Genomic DNA, 22,535 nt, shown 5'->3' with positions numbered 1-22,535 from the left:
TTTTGTCGGGGGGAGGGCAGAAGACCTCAATTATAACCTCTAAAGACCTCTAAGTATTGCCACTTGTGCGTAAGCTCTTCAATTTTCCAGGAATTTACACTGTTTTTTTATTTCTTTTATTTTAATTATTATCCACCTTTCTAGACTCTGTTCGTTACTTTGTTAATAGATCGTTAAACAAATCTTCCCCCTCTTATGGAATTGTGGATTAAATATCTTTTGGTGTTATCGTGCAAAGTTTAATATCAATAATTTGTGCTTTGTTTTATAAATAGCTCAAGTATTTTGTTTTTTGTATAACTGCATTTCTTGTTTTAGGTATGGAAACTTGCGATGACCTGCTGTCTTTGGCATCATGCGCTCGAGAACGTGTCAATCCTCTTCTTTTTAACTATGCGTTATCTGTGGCTGTATTGCATAGAAATGATACCAAAGATTTGGATTTGCCATCTGTAGTGTTTTCATTTCCCCATAAATACATCGACAGTCATGTTTTTTCCAAAGTTGCAGAAGCACAGAAGAAAAATTCATCACAGAACGAAAGGGTAAGCGTTATTGTTTATAGGGTGATGATTATTTTTGTATACATCGTTCAAATTGTTGTATTTAGAGGACCAATAGGGGAATTAGGAAAACCGATGCTAGAATAATGCGACAACTTTGTGTCTACTGTATCTTCCTGAGACCCAGATTATTTTTTAAAATATTTTCGAACTATTTTGTGATTTTGTCCTTTTATATGATTGCTACTTACAGTAAAAAATAACAAAAAAATATGCAATGGAAAATCTGTCTTCTCTCAATGTCGTATATTGGGTGCGGCAAATAAACGGCCAATTAGAAATATCTCGAGAACTAAAAGTAACTGAATCATGAAAATGAAACTGAAGAGGTTTTGAAGAGTAACCTATTCAATGAAAATATTTTCATCTATTTGCTACTAACAAATGGCAAAAATCAAATAACGAAATTAAACTATAAAGATGGAAATATTATCACCAACAGAGATGAATTCCTAGGGGTCGAAAATTTCTACACATAATTATACAGAATTCAACAAACCATGATGAGCAATGTTGAAAATTCAGAAAATAAATTAGTGTCCGGCAAATCTCCATTTCAATTTTGCAACTTGTCTAACATCCCTCACTTTTGTTTTCTCTCTTATTCGCTCGTTTCTCTTTTTATCCATTAGTCTTATGTGCAACATTTGTCTTTCCAAAAAATTTTCCAATAAAATCCTTTATAAAAAGGTATATAAAAAACCCCGTCGGGCTATGTTAAAAAGACAAAACGTTTTCGGAATAAGTATTCCATCATCAGTGTCCTAAAATATTTAACCACTTAATTAAAAAGAACATGAAATGATTTAAATTTTGACTAAGGTGCTGTTGACTAAGCTGAAATGTGGTTAATACTTACAATATATTACATGAATGTAGCCACTAAATATGAGGGTAAAAACCCTTTAAAAATTAATATGTGAAGTTTAGTTTACATTATGTCGTGTTTACAAATAGGATGGTAAAGTTACCGTTGGATTGGTAACATGGCGACATATGACTCTACATTAAGTTGCAAGTCCTGAGACGGTATGTCTACGAGGACTTTATTAAAGCAACTGATTGAAATGACAATCTCAACAGGTTATGACGGAAGTCATGACAGAGCAGTCAGTGTAACTGTATGTGTCTATTTGAGACAGAAGCCACCGTTAATATATGAAGTAATATATTTAAAATTGTGAAAGTTGAAATAAAATTAAAAAAAAAATTATAACAGTATCAACCATCAATGTTGTTGTTTTAAATTATGTATATGAGATGAAATTGTGATGAGAAAATTATGTGATTATAGTTAGGCAACCAACTATACAGTGTCAAGTGGTGTGATGAAAAAGATTCTAATATAAGGCCCTTTATGTTTCAATAACATTTGGTACCTGGAAAGTGGAAACTAGACACAGGTGGAAAGTTTGGTTCTTGCAAAGTATAGGAATTAATATATTTAATGTGAGAATGTTATTCAATGAATGAAATAAAACTATTGTAATATAAAGTTCATGTAAAAATTGACTTATAACTCAATTATATTAGGCCCTGTATGTCAAAAAACAACATTTGGTACCTGGTAAATGTAAAACTTCTTGAGTTACAAGTTTATGAATATAAATATCTGATTAGGTGTTAACAGACTGAGTGATGTAGTTATATTTTGTGTGTTGACAAGTATATGAGGGAACTACATACTTATTACATACTTACTTACATTACCTTATGAGGTAACTACAGGAACTTAGTTTCCTTGTGGATTTGTCTTTCCATTGCTCTTTGGGTTTTTATGATTTTGTCCATGTTTGCTTTTGTAAATGTCCACGTTTGGGAACCATAAGTGAGAACAGGAAGTACGCATTGATTGTATACTTTGGTCTTAAAATGCTGTGGATATCTTTTGTTTTTAAAAATGTAGCCTAGTTTGCCAAATGCCGCCCATGCCAGTCTAACTCGTCTTTTTATCTCTGCTGTTTGGTTTTCTTTGTTAAGTTTTATAGTTTGACACAGATATATATATATATATATATATATATATATATATATAATCCTGAACTTGTTCTATTTCATCTTGTCCGATCCTCATTGTGATGTCTTTATCGGTATTCGTTATGATTTTGGTCTTGCTGTAATTCATATTAAGGCCTATCTTTCCAGCTTCTACGTCCAGTTCTTTCATATAATTCATGAAAAAATCGTTGTCCACAAATTTTTATACCTTTTTCTTCCCATTCTAATCTCTTAAAAATATCTTTCAGAGCCTGATTGAAAAGTATCGGTGATATTGTGTCAGCCTGTCTCACGCCTCTATTTATTTGTATTGATTTAGTTCCTTCATACACTTTAATTGTTGTTTTTTCTTCCTTATATATATTGGCTATTAGTTCTGTATATCTGTGGTCAATTCTGCTGTTAATCAAAGAACTTTTCACTGCCCAATGTTCGACACTGTCGAAAGCATTTTCGAAATTTATGAACGCTATATATAAAGGAATGTGGTATTCATTTGCTCGTTCTATAAGTATTTTCATACTTAGTAAATGGTCACTTGTGCTGAATCCCTTTCTAATACCAGCTTGTTCTTTCGACTGGTATCCGTCGAATTTTATCGTCAATCTATTGGCCTTCTTATAATAAATTTAAAATCTAAAGTTAATCCTAAAATTTATATGTGTAATAGAATTTAACTAAAACTTTTATAGACTCCTATTATAATGCCCATGAGTTATACGGCATCCAATTTGGAAGTTGAACATCGTTTAGCATACTTCAGAGAAGATATTGGATTAAACCTTCATCACTGGCACTGGCATTTGGTGTATCCCAATACGGGAGACGATGTGATTGTCAGAAAGGATCGCAGAGGAGAACTCTTTTACTATATGCACCAACAGATTGTAGCAAGGTAAGTATCTTAATTTTGATTTAGGGTTTTGTAGACTAACTAAATTATTATAAAGCTTGAGTCTTGATAGACAAGATTGTAATATCACTGTTTCTTAAAGACTTCATTTTATTTCGTATCATTATTTTTGTTCTCTTAATATCTATTTTCTTATAATTATCACCATTTATTAATCATTAACACCTATTTCTGGGTCAGAATATCAAGGTAAACAAAGAAAACTAAACTACCGAAACAAGCAGACGAGTAAAAATGGGATGGGCAGCATTTGGAAAACTCTCATACATACTGAAAGACAAAAAGATACCCCAAAACCTTCGAACCAAAGTGTTCGATTCTTGTATCCTTCCCGTTCTCACTTACGGAGCTTAAACCTGGACATTCACAAAAAAGAACATGGACAAGATTCGAAAAACTCAGCGAGCCATGGAACGACAGATGCTTGGTATCTCACTAATAGATCGGCAAACGAACGAAGCAATCCGGAACAAAACAAAAATAAAGGACGCCGCGAAACAAGCAGCTAAATTAAAATGGAAATGGGCTGGACACAACGAACGTCTCGAAGATGGTAGATGGAACAAAGAAGTCGGAAACTGGCGACCGTACGATGCGAAGAGACCAAGAGGAAGACCTCAAATGCGCTGGAGCGACGATATCAAAAGAGTCGCAGGACCAATGTGGAAACGCCTAGCACACAACAGAGATGAATGGCTGGAATGGATGAATGGAGAAATGGGAGAGGCCTTTATTCGACAATTCGGATAGAAAAAGGGCTATCAAAAAAAAACCTATTTCATTAGTTTTTTTGCATTCATTGCCTTGGATATCATCGGTTCATTTGGTTTAACTGGTTGTCTTGTGTACTCTTGATTGGCAATTAACAATTCACTTTCTCTTCTTCCTAGATGTCCAGCACGAGATAATAAAAAAATAACTTTTTTACAACGAACACGCAATAAATAAAATTTAAAATCAAAAACTACATAAGATAGCTCTGAAATTTTTATTTCCACCAGAGAAAAAAAAAACCCAGTACCTTCTGCTCGATTACATATACAGGCAAAATATCAACAAAAATAGCCAAACACATAAAAAAGAAAGAAATAACACCAGCTTTTAGAACAAACAACAACTTAGGCAAATATATTAAAAACAACAAGAGCAAAAAAAAAGCACTTACACAGTGGTGTATAGAAACTTAAATGTGGCGACTGCCCAAAAACTTACATAGGTCAAACTGGTAGAACTTTTATCAAACGTATAGAAAAACATAAAAGGGCTTTCAATAATAGAAAAACAAACTCTACGTACGAACTTCACCTTCTAGACAATAATCATTCTTTTAATGACGAATTTCAAATTCTTCACATTCAAAATAAAGGCCTTAAGCTATCTTTATTAGAATCTATGGAAATCTATGGAAATAAATAAAAAAATACAGACTTAATTCTGAATGACCAACTTGAGACAAACAATTCTACCCTCCTCTGTATATCACTATAGTCTTTAAATTATTCTGAAGTTGAAGATTATAAAGTGTAGAAACATACCAAAAATAGATCATTTGAGAAAGGCACTCTGGCCGAAACAGTAAACGAAGTAACGGTCAAATTCATAACTTAGAAAAGGTAGAGTAGCAAGTGCTGAAGTTTTCAGAGTCCGATCTCAATTGGTAGAGTTGTCAGGGAGTCATTGATTGGACTTTTGAAGTTTAAAGTGACTCGCCAATCGGAATAGTAGTATATAACATATATTATATACTCTCCTGTTATACATATAACGACATTGTTTTATTAAGATTTATTGCAATCCCATCTCTAGAGTATATTTATTATAATGCTCTTAAACTAATTTTTTGGTTATTTTTTAGCCTTAATAGCAATACAAATAAATAAGTAAGTAAATAAGTAATATTATGCTTTATTGTCACTGATGGAAAAGACATCAAATTCTTAAAAAACTTGTACTGGAACCAAAACACCAGAGTTAGGATCGAAAGTTCCACATCCGCAGAAGTAGAAATTAGGAGGGGAGTTAGACAAGGATGTGTTCTGTCGCCTCTGCTGTTTAATCTTTACTCCGAGTTTCTATTTAAAGAAGCATTGGAGGATTCCAAGGATGGAGTCAAGGTGAATGGCGTAAATATCAACAGTATCAGATACGCCGATGATACAGTGTTAATTGCGGATTCCGACGTAGGTCTACAACGACTCATCGACAAGACCAACTCGACCTGTGAGCAATTTGGTATGAAAATAAACATTAAAAAAACCAAAGTGATGTCAATCCGAAAAAACCAAAACGTACCTCAACCTTGCACAATAAATGGGCACATTTTGGAACAGGTCAATAGATTTAAGTACCTGGGATGTTGGATCGATAGCAGCCTAAATCCTGATCTAGAAATAAGATCGAGAATAGAACAGGCCAGAAAATCTTTCGAAAAAATAAAAAAACTGCTTTGTGATTCTCGAATAAAACTCGAAATTCGACTACGTTTATCAAAATGCTACGTCTGGTCGACTCTTCTATATGCAGTTGAAACGTGGACCCTAAAAACATCAACCGTAAATAAATTTGAGGCCTTTGAAATGTGGATCTACCGGAGAATGCTCAAAATTTCATGGACATCGCATACCTCAAACGAAGAAGTGCTGCATAGAATAGGCAAGGAAAGAGAACTTTTTAACACAGTAAAAGTTAGAAAAACATCATACCTAGGCCACATACTGAGAAATAATAAGTACCAATATGCCCAACTTATAGTGAAAGGAAAAATCGAGGGAAAGAGAGGCCTAGGAAGGAAAAGACTATCGTGGCTCAGAAACATCCGACAATAGACAGGGCTAAATTTTGAACAGCTAATAAGAACAGCTGAAGATAGAGAAGATTTTAAAATTGTAGTAGCCAACCTCCATTGAGGAGAGGGCACTTTAAGAAGAAGAATTGTCACTGAAAATTGTACAAATTTTATGGACAAAGCTTATAACAATAAGACAAGAAAGAAGAAAAAAAAAATCAGAATAATAATCGTTTGTACTTTTACATAAAAAAAAACAATAAAAATTCTTCCAAACTTAAACATAAAAAATACTACCTAATTAAGAACCTACAAACTTCGTAAAATGTACCTAACAAAAAATAAAAATTAGGAAAGCAGATTAATGAATTAAGGGCTCAAATATTCCACCTCCTTGTGCTAAACAATGACCAAATCTGTCACACAAATTTCTCCTCATATTTTGTAGTAGGGCTGCTGTAATGCTTGCAGAGAAATGAAGTATTTTTGCCCTTACTTCGACTAGGTTTGTGGCCCTTTCAAACTGATGCCTGTAAATGTTTTCTTTGAGAAAACCCCAAAAAAAGAAATCGTTATCCGCTAAGTCATAGAATCTAGCGGGCTAATTGTACCACGTGTACTTATCAGTCGATCAGGAAAGGTTTGATTAAGGAAGTCAATAGTTGCTCTAGAGTTGTAAGCCGAACACTCATCCTGTTGGAAATAAACCTCCTGAAAATTAAAGGGAAGGCGTTAAACTGCCGGAATGACCTCATTCTGTAAAAGTTGTAAATACTTGGGCCCGTTTAGGTTTCCATCGATAAAAAATAGACCGATAATATGGTCGCCTAACATCCCAGTCCAAACATTTTACTTTTGCGGATGCTGCGTTCGCACGGCAACACTGAGGTGCTTATTTTTCCGAGAATAATAACTTGCAACGGATGGATTGTGTTTTTTTATGTAATGAAAATGAAGATTATTCAGAAAATAAAATATTTTTAAAAAAATGTACATTTTCATTCTGTTTATCTAACATAAATTCCCAAAACTCCATCCGTCTAAAGTTATATTCCGGAAATAGTTCTTGTGTTGGTTGTATCTTAAAATAGTGATACCCATTCCTTTTGAGAACTCGCTGGACAGTTCGAGCATTCACGTTAACTTCCCTAGCAGTTTGTATACTATTGCAGGGTTCACTAGCTTCCACAAAAGCACAAATCCCTGTTTTGACACTCCTCATCGACAAGTCTAATACGTGGTTCATTACCTTCATGACATTTTTTACAACTGTTTACACATTCCGAAGTTTGAAAATGTTTAATGGTATTTTTAACTCTTGTAACACTTAGTGAGGGTCTATTTTCGAAGGCAACAATAAATAAATCAATTACTTCGCGTATCGATTGACCTTGAAAGTACCATGTTACAAGTTGCACTTTTTCTTGGACGGTATACAACCTAATAGGCATTTTATTAATTATTTGTTTATTCTTTCAGAACTTAGTTTGAAATTTTTAATGTCAATGTGACAATTACGACAAGTCGTACCTACTGTGAAATGAATATAGAGGTGGAAACGTGTAACATGTCACAGCGATTGCCATTGTGTTGTATGGTCAATAAAACAATGTCGTGATCTGTATAATATTATCATTGGTCCTGTAATGCTGTGGTATTTTTGGTATATTATTTAATTATTGCAAACTACCCCATATTTTTACCCATCTATTACGACTTATCTATCATTATTACTAGTGTTATTGTTATAGTTTATAGTTTCATTTTGATTTAATTTTCTAGATATAATTTTGAACGTCTGTGCAACGGATTGAACCGAGTGGCAAGATATACTAATTTTAATGAGCCCATCCCCGAGGCCTATTATCCGAAAATAAATAGCATGGTTGGAAACCGAACTTATCCTGCTAGAGTACCAAATATGCGTTGGCAGAACGTACAGCGAGATTTTGATGAAGCGGGAAATACAGCAATCGATATAGAACAGATGGAACGATGGAGACATAGAATATATAATGCTATTAATTTGGGATTCGCCAGAGATGTAAGTTATTTTTCTATTAGAACATCTAATCTGGTATTAAAGCACTCTTTATCTTCGTAATTTATCTTCAATGGTAGTCAAAATTTGGCCTTCAATGTCTACAACTATGCCTGTATTGCAGTGTCCTGGGATATCCTTAAGGATATTTAATGTGGTAGTCATCCCGAATTGGCTTACTGCGTATAAATTGTTTACAGCCATGTTTTTCATAATAAGTAATATTTTTTTTAATATAATGTTTTTCAATATAAGAGTATATTGCAAAAACTTTTTATTCAGTGCATCAATAAAAAGGCGTAGTTTACCCATTTTGTCCCCCTGAGGTAAGGTGTTGTTATCGATTTTTTTCTTTTTTTTTCATATATCTCAAGAACCATTTTCTAGTAATTATTATTATTAAAAAAATGTTAAAAAACACAAAAAAAATAGGTTTTGTTTGTGAGTTTATTTTCCAGACTAAAATCAAACTTATGACCTTCATATTTAGAGTTTTAGTTTTTGGACCTGCATAATTTTAAAAATGATCCATTTAAGAAAAAAATAGATTGCAAAATTATTTTCCAAAAACTATTAAAGTGATTTTAATGTTACTTTATTTTTAATTTTCATATTACTTAAAGATTTTTCTTTCTCGGAATATGAAGTTCCTTTTTAGTTTGGAACATAAACTCACAAGAAAACCCTTTTTAACTGTTTTTTTCGGTTTTTTAATACTTCTTCAAAAATAATAATAATTCTTAAGCTTTTAAACTAGCATTGTCTTATGTAAAATTTAATTACAAAACTTTTATGTTCTATACAAAATTATTCTAAAGGTAAAGAATTGTAGCATGTTGTGACTGGACACAAATGTAGATGGCATTAAACTGACAAACGCATTTACTGGCCAAGTGATGCAAACAGAATCCAAGACTTCCTAGATTTTTTCATATCCAGAGGTGTAGCAACAAATTTATTTTATAAAAAAAGGATATACAGGAGCTTATATCTAACCACTCTCCAATTTTACTAACCATTAGTGAGCAAATTGTTACCAGAGAAGTGAAACCCACATTGACCAATAAGTTTACCGACTGGGGAAACTTCCAATCAGAAATGAATAAAAAAATTTAGTTTAATGTATTTATTCAAACGACGGACCAATTGAAACGAGAAACTGAGCTATTCAATGATAATGATAAACATTCAACATGCTGCGTGGAACAACACACCCGTAATCCTAAGAACAACAGTAGAAAACAATTACCCCAAAGAAATTAGAGAGTTGATTCAGGATAAAAGAAAGGCTCCAAAAGTATGGTAGAGGACTCGAATAACTGAAAATAAAAATAAGCTAAACAGGCTCACACAACAGCTACAAAGAGAAATTGCTAAAATTACTAACTAATGATGAATGCACCGATCACTCCCTCTGGAAGGTGGCCAGAAAGATAAATAAGCTAGTTTATTCTACATCTTTTACCAAAAATACCAGAACATGGGCAAGAAATTCCTAAGAGAAAGTGGATGCGTTCGCTGATTATTTGGAAAATATATTTCATCCAAACCCTGGGAAAAGTTATGTAGACGAGAAACGAGTAGATACTGATTCTATTAACATACAATTGACTACTACAAAAGAAGTTCGGAAATTAATCGCGAACATCAATGCAAAAAAGCGTCTGGGTTTGACCTGATCAATGGTGAGCTACTAAAAAGATTACCTACAAAAGCTTTAGTAAAGCAGAGGTCATAATGATACCCAAACTAGTACAAGATAACCATGAATTAACATCATACAGGCCAATCTAGACACACTAATTTGGATTTCGTGATAAACACTCCACAGTTGACCAAATTCATCGAATAACAACTGAAATAGAGAAAGCATTGGAAGAGGACAAAATTTTTTCAGTAGTATTCCTGAATATCGCAAAAGCATTTGAAATAGTATGGTACGACAGCCTGTTAATAAAGCTAAAGAAAATATTTCCTATGCAACTCGTTAAAATCTTGCAGTCATACCTACACCGGCTAACATTTAGAGTTAAATAGACCAGTACTATACCTTTTGTATACACAAACACGTCCCTTGTTTTTTCTTATTGTATACTATCTATTATATGTGCGTAATTTATTAGTTGGTTATCTTATTATTATATTTTGCAATTATTTTTCATTTTAATATTTTGTTTCAGAAAAATCGTAAAGAGGTAGAGCTTACCGAAACCGAAGGAATCGACATTTTGGGTAACATGGTAGAAGCATCCGATATTCTGTCACCAGATTTCGATTTTTATGGTAATTTTCATAATATGGGTCACAATTTGACTGCCTTCATTCATGATCCCGATTATAGACACCTGGTAAGTTGTTAAAGGTTTTTTTTTAAAGATATCTATTTTAAACCGGACATAATCCAGCTAATTTGCTTATTATACATTTTTGATTTGTTCATAATACCTACTTTATCCTTGGACCTAAACCTTGTACCAGTTTACACAGGTGTAGTAGATAAGTAGAATATTTTTTGGGAGTTACCTAGTCTTCTTTTTCTTTCGTGGCTCTAGAACTCTAAGTGAGTTGCGTTTAGTATTTTCATTCACACTTGCCGGTCTTGGGCAGCAATTTATCCTTATTGTACCCCCATCTTATGTAGATCACTCGTCTTTCCGAAGACTGCTTCTCTTCATCTTTTTCTTGGACGACATACTGACCTTCGGCTTCTTCTTATACTTGTAGGAGAACACTTTCACGTTATCTCGGTTGGTTGGTTGGTTTGCTTACTATCCTGGTACATATTATACATATATTGTATTTCGAATTGCCATTTTATTGCCCTCAGGTAAATCAGTAGTTTTCGTTTTTAAACAAGGTCTGCTTTTACCCGGAGAAGATAAAACAAGATTTTTTTCTTTTCTTTTTCGTATATTGTATACTACTAACAGTTACAATATTATCAACATTTTTAATTGAAATTAAAAAAAAAAAACAAAATAAAATGTTCGTAATTATAAATATTTTGATATGTAATAAAGTTTGCAAATAAATAATATTAATAATAATATATGCTTGTGATCATTAAAGCTTTATAATATTGCACATTTAAAAATTGTATTTTTTATACCTCTTGAATAGATGACAACGGTTCCAACGGTCCTCCATTCCTTTTTTCTTGTGTGTTGAAGCTCTCTTTGCATTCAACGTACTAATCCAGAGATGCTTTGATGTGAACCAAGATATGTACGTCTCTTTCATAGATTACAACACGGCTTTCGATAAAGTCGAAGAGTTCTAAATTAAAAGGGGAGTGCAACAGGGGTGCATATTGTCACCATTACTATTCAATGCATACTCTGAAGAAATTATGAAAAGAGCTCTTGAGGGAGAAACAGCAGGAATAAAGGACAATGGAACACCAATTAACAACATTAGATATGCGGACGATACTATCCTAGTAGCAGACAACCTCCAAGGCCTCCAAAGGCTAATGAACATAAAGATAGTTAAGTATGGAGAAGAATATGGATTATCAATAAACATCAAGAAAAGTAAATTTATGAGGAAATCAAAAACCCAAAATATTGATAAAAGCCTGACAATTAACGGTAAAACTTTAGGGAACAAGTTGAAAACTACAATTATCTTGGCACAATAATTAATCACACAAACAATTACTACAAAGAAATCTATGTTCGAATAGAGAAAGCACGAACAAACTTCAATAAAATGAGAAAGGTACTTTGTGCAAGATAACTGAAATTATAAAGAAGAAGAAGAGAGTTTGAGCTAAGAGTGACTGGGGCGAATTTTATAGAGCGAGTTTGAAGCTGCTAAAATTTAAAAGATTAAAAGAAGCTAGAATCAAGATCAACCAGTTTTTCGCAATATTTGCAATTACTTTTATTTTAAATACTTTAATGAAATGAAAGCACAAGAAACCAGTAATAGTAATATATCGGTTACTTAGAATGGTTTTTGTTTATCATGACTTCTGGTCCGTAGCAAGATTTTCCTTTCTTATAACATCCCAATCTAGTCAAAATCTGTTACAAATTTTAAATGGATTGTTGTTGCAGGAATCCGGTGGTGTTATGGGCGATTCCGGAACTGCTATGCGAGATCCATTTTTCTACCGCTGGCATGCAAATATCGATGATATATTCCAAAATCATAAAAATAAGTTGCCTCCTTATACTGTACAGCAAGTAAGTATGTAAGATGTTTTACTTTTTATTAATAGTAAATATAGAAAAGTTTAAGTTCAGCGTTTTTTATGCAAATTTGAAATGCCTCACATTTGTTGTCAAAACTCAAAATCGAAATTTCATGTTATAGGGTTTGAAGATTACGCTCTAACAATGGAAATTCTATAGAGACTGGTTAATAGAAGTGATAAATTTTATTGATTTCATGAGAATCGTAAAAAATGGCAAAAATCGCGCAACGTTTTTTTATTTAACATCTTCTGCAGCAAAATACAAAAATGGTGGACTTAACCTGCACTCTTCACCTATAAACGCTTTTTGATTTTTGTTCATAGGGAACTCTGATCAAAAGATCGAATTTTTACCGTCGAGTTAATACAAAAAAAAACTTAATTTCACGCGCGTAACTGACATTCAAAAGCGCCAGATGATTCAAGCGTTGTTTATGAGAGAACGGTAAATAAAACGTGGTTTTTTGTCTAAAAATATCTCATCTACTTGTAGTTACTACTCAGTTATTTATATTAGTATTAAGCGTAGCTTTTGTTTTCCAAGCGAAATAAGCACTGCTTTGACTCCATATTGTTAAGTAATACCTATAAAAATAATACATTATTTTTACTTATAGTTAGATTTTGCTAATGTTGTTGTCCAAGATGTTAAAGTCCAATCGCAGAACACTGCTGATAACACATTTCAAACGTTTTGGCAACAATCCGACTTGGATCTCTCAAGAGGCCTGGACTTCCAAGAGCGCGGATCTGTTTTCGTGAGATTTACACATTTGCAACACCAACCATTTTCCTATGCAATAACTGTCAACAATGCGAACAACAGTGCAACTGTTGGAACTTGTAGAATATTCATGGCTCCCAAAGTCGACGAAAAAGGCAACCCATGGCTTTTTAAACATCAAAAGAATATGTTTATTGAGTTGGACAAATTTACAGTAAATCGTGAGTATTATTTTATTATTAAATATTTTTAAAAAATTTTATTTACAAAATCGAGGTAAAATAATAAAAAAGAACCCTTACGGGTTACATCACAGAACTTTAATGAAATAATTATTATTTTGACCAGTTGTTCTGAAATTGGCTGTATTTGCCAGCATAAGCCTTCTATTTATTTTCGGTTCTTCTTCATTGCTTGCGACCAGATCCATTCCTAGGTATGTGAATCTATTCACGACATGTTCTATATCGTCAATAAAGTGTTGTTGCGCCGGTCTATTTGATCTGGTTTGTATGAGTAGTTTTGTTTTATTTGTATTTATTGCTAGCCCTACTGCTTCTGCACTCTGTTTCAACTCGCATTCACTGTTCTGCTCATTATGTTTATATCATCTGCGTATGCTGCTAATTGGGTAGATTTGTTTGTAAGTATGTTATTTCCGCTCACCGTCAACTGTCTAATTACATATTCAAGAACAAGATTAAAGAGCGTTGGGGCCAGTCCGTTGCCTTGTTTCAGTCCTTGCGTTATCGTAAACGCATCAGTGATCTGTCCCTGAATACATACCTGTGCTTCTGTTTCTATCATTGTCATTTGCACTAGTCGTATTAATTGTGATGGTATGCCAAATTCTTCCAATATATTAGGTAGAATTGTTCTATCTATTGAATCATAGGCTTGTTTAAAATCTAAAAAGAGATTGTAAACGTCCATGTCATATTACCATGCTTTGGGTATTATTTGTTTAACAGTAAATAGTTGGTCAATGGTAGATCTATTTTGCCTAAACCCTGCTTGATATTCCCCGATGATTTTTTTTCCATGAGAGGTTGGAGTCTTCGATTATGAAATATCAAGTTTAAAAATCGTTGGATTTTTAAACGTGATATTTCATAAATGTCCCCCAAATAAATAGCAGTGTTTTATGATCACTCCCTAAATCTTCACAAAAAGTTTTAAACAGTCGAGTATTCAACGCAATATTTTTTTATGTAATTCACTACTTTAATACACAACTTTAAGACAGCATTCAGTTCATTTGAAAGAGTTTTTGCCACCAAGGCTTGTCGATGTATAACACAATGTATCCCAGTCACATCAGCATTTTTCTCACTTACTAATTGCACAAATCCTGAGCAAGTACCAAGCATTGAAGGCGGGCCATCCGTATATACACCGATCAGTTTTTGCCAAGAGAGTTCATGTTTGTCAAAAAAGTCTGACTATAACATCAATAGCGTATGTTGTGGTCTTCAACTCTGTAGAAAAGAGTAGCTCGTCTTTCGTTCTTTCGTTTTCAATATACCGAACATAAACAATTAACTGAGAACATTGTGCTATGTCTGTACTCTCTTCTAACTGAATAGCAAAAAATTCCTTTGGTTTGTTCTTAAAAGAATTATGTTTGGATGACAAATGTCTCTCAAGACCATTAGGTCTCATTGCATCATTGCTTAATACTTCTTAGCAAATTACACACTGAGGATGTTCGACATTATCTTGAGGCATACAAATAAACCTTGATAAAACCATCAGTATACTTGCGTTTTTTTGTTCAGCTCATCTTGACTATACTAATTTCTCTTACTCAAATCAACGAAATCAATGAAAGTCAACTACGACAAATAAAATGTATCGTAGCGTAAACACGTATGCTTTTGTAATGCAAAAATACGTGCAGGCTAGGCCGAGGTAACTCAAACACTGAGTTACAAAGTTACAATTAATTAGCTGCGGTTAGCTAGCTTGCGTCTGGTATTGGTAGAGAAGGAGGAAGGCAGTGCTTAGAAATACTCGGTTGTCAAATGCGCGCTATTGTCATATTGAACGGCTCACATTCCATTCTTTCAAGCAGTCTATTTCAAATTTATGTGTAAAGACAGGTGTTATAGTGGTTTGTTTCAATTTTCTAAACATCATGGTTTCATCATTTAGAATTTTAGAAAGACTAGGGGAGAGGCTGGTACAGTGGCCACTTTTCGAGTAAATTCAAGATAATTTTAATATAAATCAAAATATATTAATGAGTAGCTACTCAAATAACGTCAAAGCACTTGGTAAATTAAAAATACTCTGTAATCCCAAAAAATACAGGTTATGCAGGAGTAACTAATTTTGTTTTCTTTCAAAAAATGTGGTCACTGTACCAAACTAGATGCCACAAAGGTAAAGTACAGTGGTCATTACTTGCAATCCTTATATTTTTATTTATAATATTCATAAAAAAGAAAAGTAATATTTTAAAAGTAAACAAATTTGCTGTTCGTTGTGGTGCTCCAGTACTTTTTGGTTGGGTTAAAATGAGGTTAACATCTTCTTTTCTAATTGTGGCAGAATCTGTAACTGTAGGAAATGAAAACTGTATTCCGTGACGCCTCAGAAAATTTACATTGTATTCTTGACCAGAAGAAATAACTTCTGTAACTGTGCAACATAAAATTTTGAAGTTTTCTTTGTTAGAAACCTCACGAGAACAAATGAATTCACTTCCACCATTCGTGAGGATATATCTTCTTCAGAAATTTCATCTACTTGTTTGAACTATGAATTTGTCTTTTTACTGTTGTCTTAGCTCTCTTCACTCTACTTTGCCTTGATATTTTTTTCTGCTGTTTCCGCTTCTATTCTTTTATAAATTGGTGTATCAGTTAAAATTTCAGTAGTCTTCTTTTTCCTTTGTGTTTTTAATGGCAATAAGGTAGCTTTAGGGTATAGTTGCAGTACTACAGGGGAAATAAATCGGGGATGTTGACGGGAACTGAATGTCTATTTGTGGTATATCCCTAACATTTGAATTATTTGGTTGTTGTTCTTCTTGATGTATGTTTGGCATGTTTGTTACGGTTGAAGCCATAAAATTATCGTCATTAAAAATGTTATCATTGAATGGAAATAGCCCAGTAGCTTTAAAAGCTGATACCACATTTTTGGGACAGAAAGCAAGTGGATAAGCGTAGCTCAAATTCTCTGCTATGTCGTAAATTGTTATCCTCTATCCAGGATTTTTCAATAACCAATTTTGACAACCATGTGAGTAATATTTCTTCAGAGGACCAAATACAGCTTTAACTTGTGGCTGAAGGCGATGACTAGTATGTGGCAGCAAAGTCAACAAGATTATATTATTTGCTTTTGCAAGATTCCTTTGTAGGATTAGTATGTTTGACAAAATGTATCATCCACTTTTCAAATAATTTTGCTGTCAGCCATCCAGATGGTGCAGCACATCCCTGGGAGCCTGGGGGTGCGTTTTTAACCATATAATCTTTAAAAAATTTCCTAGGGAACATTAAAAACGGCGGAATCGAATTACCTATAGCGTTTATTGCATTGCACATGGTTACCAAAGTGCCTCTTTCACTATATGGCCTACTTGTTTCTGTCCCTTTTTGGCTATTACTTTTCCTGTATATTGCACAGTTGTTAGTGCTCTTTCGTCAACATTGTATACCTGACTAGATTTTAATGCATATTTTTTATAAATCTTCTTAAGATTACTAAAAAAATTTACAACGACTGGTCGATTAAACCCCTTTGCCCTACCTAGTAAAGTTACTTCTGCTGATCGTAATGATAATCCTGAATTTCGTTTCATAAAACTTGTAAACCAAAATTTACCTGCTATCTTGTTTTCTTCCCATGAAGTTGGTACCTTTTTCCTGTTAGCAATTGCCAAATCAATATATAATATTCAATGAAAATATTAGCACTATTTAATTATTATATATATTTGCCATCATTGTGACAAACACATTTATTACAACTATATTAATAATATTCCAATACTCGATATTTTCAACTTTTAGTCCAACCCGGAAGTCACGAAATAATCAGAAAATCAACTGAATCTTCAGTTACGATTCCATTTGGAAGAACTTACCGAGATTTGGATGAAAATAGACCAAGCAAAACTGAAGTCAATGCATTGGCTCAATTTGAGTTTTGTGGATGCGGTTGGCCAGAAAATTTGTTGATACCAAAAGGAAATGACCGATTTCAGGCAGAACTATTTGTTATGATTTCGGATTATGCTGGTGACAGGGTAAGTATACTAGGTTCGCTAATCAAACTCTCTAGTAAATTTAGTAATAATTTTTTTTGTTAGTTAAGTTTTGACCGCAAGCGGCTGGTAATTACTATACAACCAAGTACGCGTGCTAATAGCCAATTTTAATTGTAACTTAAAAATAAAAAAAATGCGGTTTATTGACACAATAAAATTGCATCAATTAAAATGTTTCTTCTTCTTCTTTTAGTACTTGTCTTGTATCGTCTGCACATTTGAGATTATTCTCTAGTATTCCATTAATTGATATGACTTCATTGATGTATTTCAGTGCCTCTTTGAAAATATCTTCTAAGCACATATTAAAAAGTATAGGGGATAGTACATATCCTTGTCGTACTCCTCTTCTTATAGCTATCTCTTCAGATTAAAAACACAAGGAGATACACATAATTATTTCTTTCAAAAATATATGAATAATACCTAGGTTATGAATACTGATCCAAAATTCACAATTCATTTAAAATATGTTTATTGTGCGAGTAGTTTCGGAGTCAACAATTCGCATTACAGAATCCACTCTTCATCTTCGAATACGATTTTATATTAAATTCTGACTACTATGTAATTTCAGTAACGACTGTTAAAAAGTAAACAACAATCTACTTAATATATATTTTCATGAGGATAAGTAATTTGTTCGCATTCATAAGTAATAAAGAAGCATTCGGGAAAGAAAGACAAGCTTTATTCAGTTTAATTTTATTATTTTGATTTTTACCGATTTAATCCATATTTTAATATTAATATTTTAATTCTAGGTTGACCAGAGCGTTACTGGACAAACCGGTGATGCAGGAAGTTATTGCGGCCTTAGGGATAAAAAGTATCCTGATCGTCGGTCTATGGGTTATCCATTTGATAGATTACCTAGAGATAATGTTACTAATCTTCAACAGTTCCTTACACCGAATATGAAAGTTGCGGATGTGATTATTCAGTTCAAAAATCAAATAGCTACAGCATCTACCGGTATGTATCCCTACGAGTGGAAAAGGGGAAGAATATAACGCCTGATAGGACAGTTCTTAAAGTAGAGCCTGTGTACAAAAAAGTGTAAAGGAATAACATTATTTTGGTATTGTATTGCACAATATTGTCGATTATTACTGCGCCAATCTTTCGACATCTTCTCTGATGTCTTCTTCAGGGCTTCCGAGGTCTCAGTCGTCCAAGACACTGGACACTAGTACACTTATTACTAACCAATGCAATACTGCAACTGGGAACAGAGGACGGTTAATTTATAGCGTCGATGGTGACGTGGTTTAGGTGGGGGTTGGGGATTGGCGCGAACATTTCTGATAGTAGGATTATTTCTTTATTAGAGATCCCCATATCAAAGGTAACCGTATGCCATCATCTCTTTTATTGAGACAATTTGGCCTTTTTTTAGTTTCTATGGATTCTCGTACAATTCTTGGTTTATAGAAGCCGATGGTGGCCATGGATCTGGAGTTTTCAAAATCAATTTTCTGATCTGTGTGAAGATGGTGTTGACCTGGAGCTTAAATTGAATCGAAATTGCGAACAGAAATGGAATGTTCATCAATCCTATTTTGGATTCTACTATTTCTTTGGTCTATATAGGATCGGGAACAGTCTGCACAAGAAATTTCATTAACTCCATGTTGTTCATTAAGAATGTTGTCTTTTATTGATCGGACAAAAGATGAATGTTTTTGTTGGGGGATAAATATTGTCTTTTTTCCTCTCGATTTAATAATTTTGTCGATTTTGTCAGTGACACCTTTTATGTAAGGAAGAAGAACAGTTTTCGTATGATGAGGGTCTGAGTCTTTGGGTTGAGATTGAGTGGAAGATTGATCACTGTGGATGCTTAGAGATGGTAGAAATTAGAGACCTCAGCAGGTCTACTTACATCATCGGAAAGGCGTATTGTTCTGGAGACAAGCATATTAATGAATGAATTAATTTGTGAAGGGAAATGATGAGAGTTGGCATGCAAGTAACGATTGGTATGTGTGGGTTCTCGATAAACAGAGTGAGAGTGAACAAGGTTTAAAAAGTAATAAACTAACCACCGCTAAAAGCAGACTGATTTAAACAATTTGTTGTTCATTTAAAATATATTTATTTATATACAAACATTACGTAGTTAAATTTTAACTGGTTTAAAAGGTATATTTATGAAAAAATCCGAATTTCAAGTGAAGACACAGTTTTCGGAATTTCTCAAAAAATCCCATTTTTTTCATAATAACTCAACAACTAAAAAAGATACAAAAAATGCTACAATACAAAAATTTAGCTTTTTTTAATTTAATATTTTAATTTGGTTTTTATTTCTATACAGGGTGTTTCAAAAAAAGGTAACCCCGTCTCTAGGGTAGGTAAATAACTGAAAAATAATTGGGGTTTGCTTAGTAAAATATTTTTGTAACGCCATCCGTTTTCAAGATACAGGGCGTTGAAGAAAAAAAATTTTACGCATTTTTTACGATTTTGTCGAAACTACTGGCAACATTGTAATGACATTTTATACGAATATGTTTTGGAAGCTGATACATCCCATGAATTTGTTTTTATATCTGATTCTCATAGAGGGCGCTAGTTACACGGATCGTACTAAGTATTAGTCAATATAACTTTTTTAAGAGTATAATTATTAATCAAAATTTCAAGTAAACTTAAACATCATTCAATTTTACACGAAAAAGGTACTCTTGGTAAAACTCGATACTGTGTACCGTTTTCGGAATATTTTGATTTGAAAATTATGAAGTAATAATTGATGCTGGTAGTAATGATAAAGTTCTAATAGGTATACCTCTATTTTCTCCAAGTGTGCCATGGAAGCTGACATTTATTGATTGTTATGACGATAAATCAACAATAATTAGAGTTTTTAAACCTTGTTATTTGTAAAATCAAATCAAAATGTACTCAAATGTTAAATACACTGACATGTTATTAACCTTAGGCGAATATTTAGGATGTTCTAGTGCAGCTGTGACACGTTATGCAGAAACGTTTCCTAGAAGAAACTTACCAAGTAAAAAAACATTTAGAGCCGTTGAACGACGTTGTCGAGAAACTGAGAATGTGAGAACAAATAAAATAAATTCTGGTAGACCAAGAACAACAAGAACAATTAATAAAGAAAATAATATTTTAAATTTACTTGATCAAGATCCAACAGTTAGCGTAAGGAATATAGCAAGACAAACAAATACTTCTTATTCAAGTACTTGGCGTATACTTAAAGAACAGCAATTACATCCTTATCATTACAGACAAGTCCAAGAGCTCTTGACAGATGATCTACCGGTTAGAGTGAATTTTTGTGAAACATTGCAACAAAGGACAGCCCACAATCCAAATTTTTTAAAATGCATTCTTTTTACGGACGAGGCCACCTTTACGCGACAAGGTATGTTTAACTCCCATAATGCACACTACTGGTGTGATGAGAATCCACGAGTCAAAAGAGTATCACATTATCAACACTCATTTAAAGTTAATGTTTGGGCAGCAACTTTAGGTAACAAATTAATAGGTTATCATATTCTACCTGGAAATTTAAATGGTGATATGTATCTTGATTTTTTAAACAATTTCTTATTCGAGATATTAGAAGATTTAACGCTAAACGAGCGAAGATCTTTATTTTTTATGCACGATGGAGCTCCACCACACTTTGATAGAAGGTGTCGTAATTTGTTGAGTAATCATTTTCCGAATCGATGGATTGGTAGAGGTGCAGAAGCTCCGATTCATTGGCCTCCTCGGTCATGCGATTTTAACACTTTGGACTACGCAGTTTGGTCGTATATTAAGGAAAAAGTCTATGCTATAGAGGTAAATTAACACCAAAAATTGGAAGAAAGAATTCAACGTCAATTTAATGACATCATAGCTGATCCCCTACCGTTTAGAAGGTTAATGGAATCTTTAGAAAAAAGAATAGACTTGTGTATTCGCGAAAACGGAGGGCATTTTAAACACTTACTGTAATTGAATTTTATTTTATGTTCTTAGTCATTAATTTAATTTTCTTCTTGTGAGTTTTGTTTAATTACTAACTATTTTATACCAGCATCAATTATTACTTCATAATTTTCAAATCAAAATATTCCGAAAACGGTACACAGTATCGAGTTTTACCAAGAGTACCTTTTTCGTGTAAAATTGAATGATGTTGAAGTTTACTTGAAATTTTGATTAATAATTATACTCTTAAAAAAGTTATATTGACTAATACTTAGTACGATCCGTGTAACTAGCGCCCTCTATGAGAATCAGATTTAAAAACAAATTCATGGGATGTATCAGCTTCCAAAATATATTCGTATACAATTTCATTACAATGTTGCCAGTAGTTTTGGCAAAATCGTAAAAAATGAGTAAAATTTTTTTTCTTTAACGCCCTGTATCTTGAAAACAGGATGGCGTTACAAAAATTTTTTACTAAGCAAACCCCTATTATTTTTCAGTTTCTTACCTACTCTAGAGAAGGGGTTACCTTTTTTTGAAACACCCTGTATACTAAAAATTAAACGAGATATGATGGTTTAAAGCTGTATTAGCATGCTTTTAGCACCGGCTTCAATTTCTTTCAGTGCAACGTTTTTTAAAACGAAGAGCTTGAAAAATACACTACATATATACACTACTTCGTAGTTTATTTTAAAAGTTACAAAATGGTGTATATTAAATTATTTTCAATCCATTTGTTTTTAAAAAGGTTGCGCTGAAAGGGTTTGAAGATGGTGTTAAACGCATGCGAATACAACCTTTAAACCACTTATATCTCGTTTAATATTAAGTAGACATTATAGAAAATAAATAAAAATCTTTAGTAACAAAAACTGTCTTCACTTTAACCCATTAACGCCGAGGAAAAATTTTTTTGAATTTACGATTTTTTTTGAACTTTCATAAAGAAAGGTGTAAAAATAACCTATGTTTGGAAAAAATAAATTTTTATTTCAAAATATACAAAAAACATGCTGTCACCATATGGGACCTGTAGGCGTTCCAGGGTATACACAAAATATTATC

At 33.0% G+C, this 22,535-nt stretch overlaps 1 protein-coding gene across 1 annotated transcript in view; it reads left to right on the top strand.

The window, feature by feature from the left end:
• Positions 1-22,535, top strand: part of LOC140437111 (uncharacterized) — a 106,156-nt gene that overhangs the window by 13,039 nt on the left and 70,582 nt on the right. The window contains exons 4-11 of the mRNA XM_072526439.1: positions 319-545; positions 3,254-3,456; positions 8,042-8,303; positions 10,481-10,648; positions 12,362-12,490; positions 13,119-13,446; positions 17,251-17,486; positions 18,272-18,482. Coding sequence (XP_072382540.1) covers positions 319-545; positions 3,254-3,456; positions 8,042-8,303; positions 10,481-10,648; positions 12,362-12,490; positions 13,119-13,446; positions 17,251-17,486; positions 18,272-18,482 — 1,764 coding nt within the window. The remainder of the gene's footprint in view (positions 1-318; positions 546-3,253; positions 3,457-8,041; positions 8,304-10,480; positions 10,649-12,361; positions 12,491-13,118; positions 13,447-17,250; positions 17,487-18,271; positions 18,483-22,535) is intronic.

This window comes from Diabrotica undecimpunctata, chromosome 1 (assembly GCF_040954645.1).
Source record: "Diabrotica undecimpunctata isolate CICGRU chromosome 1, icDiaUnde3, whole genome shotgun sequence".
NCBI lineage: Eukaryota > Metazoa > Arthropoda > Insecta > Coleoptera > Chrysomelidae > Diabrotica > Diabrotica undecimpunctata.
Note: the sequence above shows the minus strand (reverse complement) of the source record. Positions and strands in the feature narration are given on the sequence as shown.